Source organism: Desarmillaria tabescens, assembly GCF_030435595.1.
Source record: "Desarmillaria tabescens strain CCBAS 213 chromosome Unknown EV420scaffold_142, whole genome shotgun sequence".
NCBI lineage: Eukaryota > Fungi > Basidiomycota > Agaricomycetes > Agaricales > Physalacriaceae > Desarmillaria > Desarmillaria tabescens.
In genome coordinates, this window is record NW_026848441.1 from 68714 (window position 1) to 70920 (window position 2207).

The window sequence follows — 2207 nt, forward strand, 5'->3', positions numbered from 1 at the left end:
GTACTGGCATCTTTAATGAGGAGAATTGTCGGTCATGGTCCTGACAATCTTCCGGGTTTATTTAACAGGACATAACTCCATGTACATCCGGCCTTTTTTCTCTTCTTTCTGTTAACGAATCTCTTAGCGTCAAGGAAAGCCGCGTCGAGAGCGTGTACATGTATATTACCTTGATCATTCATTCATATAGTGTTCTTTACTTGTTCGTGTTTTTCGAAGCCTTGAGTGATTACAAATGTCGTAGTCGACGGAGAAAGATTGAACACCTACCCACTCAGGCGACAGATGACCCGAGTTCAAAGAATTCTTCAGTCCGAATTTGGCATCCTTCCCTGGGTGACTTGCAGAAAGGTGTATTCATCAGCTATACCTAAGACTAGTAATTTACATCTTTGTAACTTCCCAAGCATACATATCCAAGCTCAAGTCATGTATAAACCCCCGTTCACAGAGATCTACGCAACATCCCATCTCATTAGCTTGATCCACATTAAAAGAATTACATCGCGTACCGTTTGACCTGTGTCAACGATAAGCATCCCGATCAAACATAACGAAGAAAGAAACGGTCGTCGCTCACCAGTGATAAACCTCGCCTCCTTTGATGCGAGGAACGACACAACACCCGCGACGTCCTCGGGCGTACCGCTCTTCTGTGCTAGAGGTGTTCGGCTGTTCACCTAGAAGCGAAGGTGATTAGGAAAAACCGGTACGAAGAAGAGGGGGGACGCACGAGGTTGGGAACGTCCAGTTGGGAGCTTTGGTGGATCTTCTCGACTGTGGTGCGATCTGTGGACATGGCCGTTGTACTCAAGGTAAGATAAGAGTAGGGGTTGGGGAGGTACTTACGCTGCTCGTTTTTGATGGATCCTTGCAGATGAGGATTATTGAGTGATATTTTAGAGCGGAGATATAGCTTGCATACCTGGGGCGAACGCGTTCGCTGTGATCGCATGAGGCCCAAGTTCGAGTGCTTTGTACGTGGATCATCAGCTCCGATCTCCCTCCGAAGCTAGGATACCTCACCGGCGCTTTGTGTAAGTCCGCGGATAGCGAAAGCGTTAGCGCAGAAAGAGGTGAGATTTGGTACCCAGGCTATAAGATTCCGATGAGCGCTGTGATCAAAGGGGAGGGATGGGATTTACCTTGCAGCCCTGATGTGGCGGAAGAGCCAATGATACTCCCGCCGCGGCCTTGTTTGATCATCTGCATTGCGGCGTATTTGTAGAAGAGGAATGCGCTCCGAGTGTTCAACTCGAATGATTTGTCCCACGAGTCGATGGATGCTAGAAAAGCGGTGAGAACGTCGTATAGGATAGGGAAGACATCTACTATCGATGAGTGGCGAGACAGACGAAAAGTGCAGCAGATTCGCGACCATCTACTTCAGATCAGTATCAGATGTCCAAGGAAATCATCAGGATACCTACGACATCGAGGCTGCCAAAATGATTTACAACAGAGTCGACCACTCCTTTCACGTCTTCCTCGCTAGTAAAGTTTACGATGTACCCCCGGCACTGTACGCCCTTTGCGGAGACTTCTTGCTGAAGGTCGTCCAACAAGGCTTTGTGAGTTTGTGATCCACAGATGGCGATATCGAAGCCATCTTGGGCGAGGCGGAGAGCGATGGTCTCGGAGTAACTGCCCTGGGTGGGGAAGGTGACTATGGCGGTTCTTTTTTGCATGGTGGGCGGAAATTGGGGAGAAAGGGGTAACTTGGCACGCGTTAGCTTAAGAGGTCGTCAGGCGTGAACGAAGGACGCGTGGTTCGTCATGAGACTTCAATCGATGATCCGTTACAGTCTAGAAGTCACATTGAATATGGTACGGAGAGGTGAGGCCCAGGGTTAGCACTTACTTCCTATCACGACTTCCCGGTGGAATCGATAACGTTCGAAAAAGGTGACTTGCACAGGAGGCGAGCAACAATTGAGTCTAGTCATTGGAGCACTTCACATGAACATCGATATTCAATCTAACTTTGACAGCGAAGACCTGTGGTTTGTCACGGTTGAATACGGTGGCTCGAACTTTGAAAACTGACGATTAGCAGCTGCCGAAGCAGTGAACAATGCCGCACATAGAGCACATCATTCTTTCGATATAGCGTCGTCCCCGGGAAGCGCAGTGATTCGGTATTCTCCCGCTCTAAGTAGTGGTTGTGATATTGCACTGAAGAAAATTCGATAGCTGAGATACGTGTT

The 2207-nt window shown here is 48.5% G+C and overlaps 1 protein-coding gene across 1 annotated transcript; it reads right to left on the reverse strand.

Annotated features, from left to right (window-relative positions):
• Window positions 1–330: 330 nt before the first annotated feature.
• EV420DRAFT_296253 (uncharacterized protein) lies at window positions 331–1875 on the reverse strand. The gene is made up of 11 exons (XM_060481580.1): window positions 1862–1875; window positions 1431–1806; window positions 1333–1381; window positions 1146–1286; window positions 1027–1095; window positions 926–973; window positions 850–870; window positions 734–789; window positions 581–680; window positions 513–520; window positions 331–455 (listed from the first exon to the last, which is right to left on the reverse strand). The coding sequence occupies exons 2-11, from the start codon at window positions 1686–1688 to the stop codon at window positions 423–425; spliced, it is 783 nt and encodes a 260-aa protein (XP_060322068.1). The 5' UTR covers window positions 1689–1806; window positions 1862–1875; the 3' UTR covers window positions 331–422.
• Window positions 1876–2207: the final 332 nt, after the last annotated feature.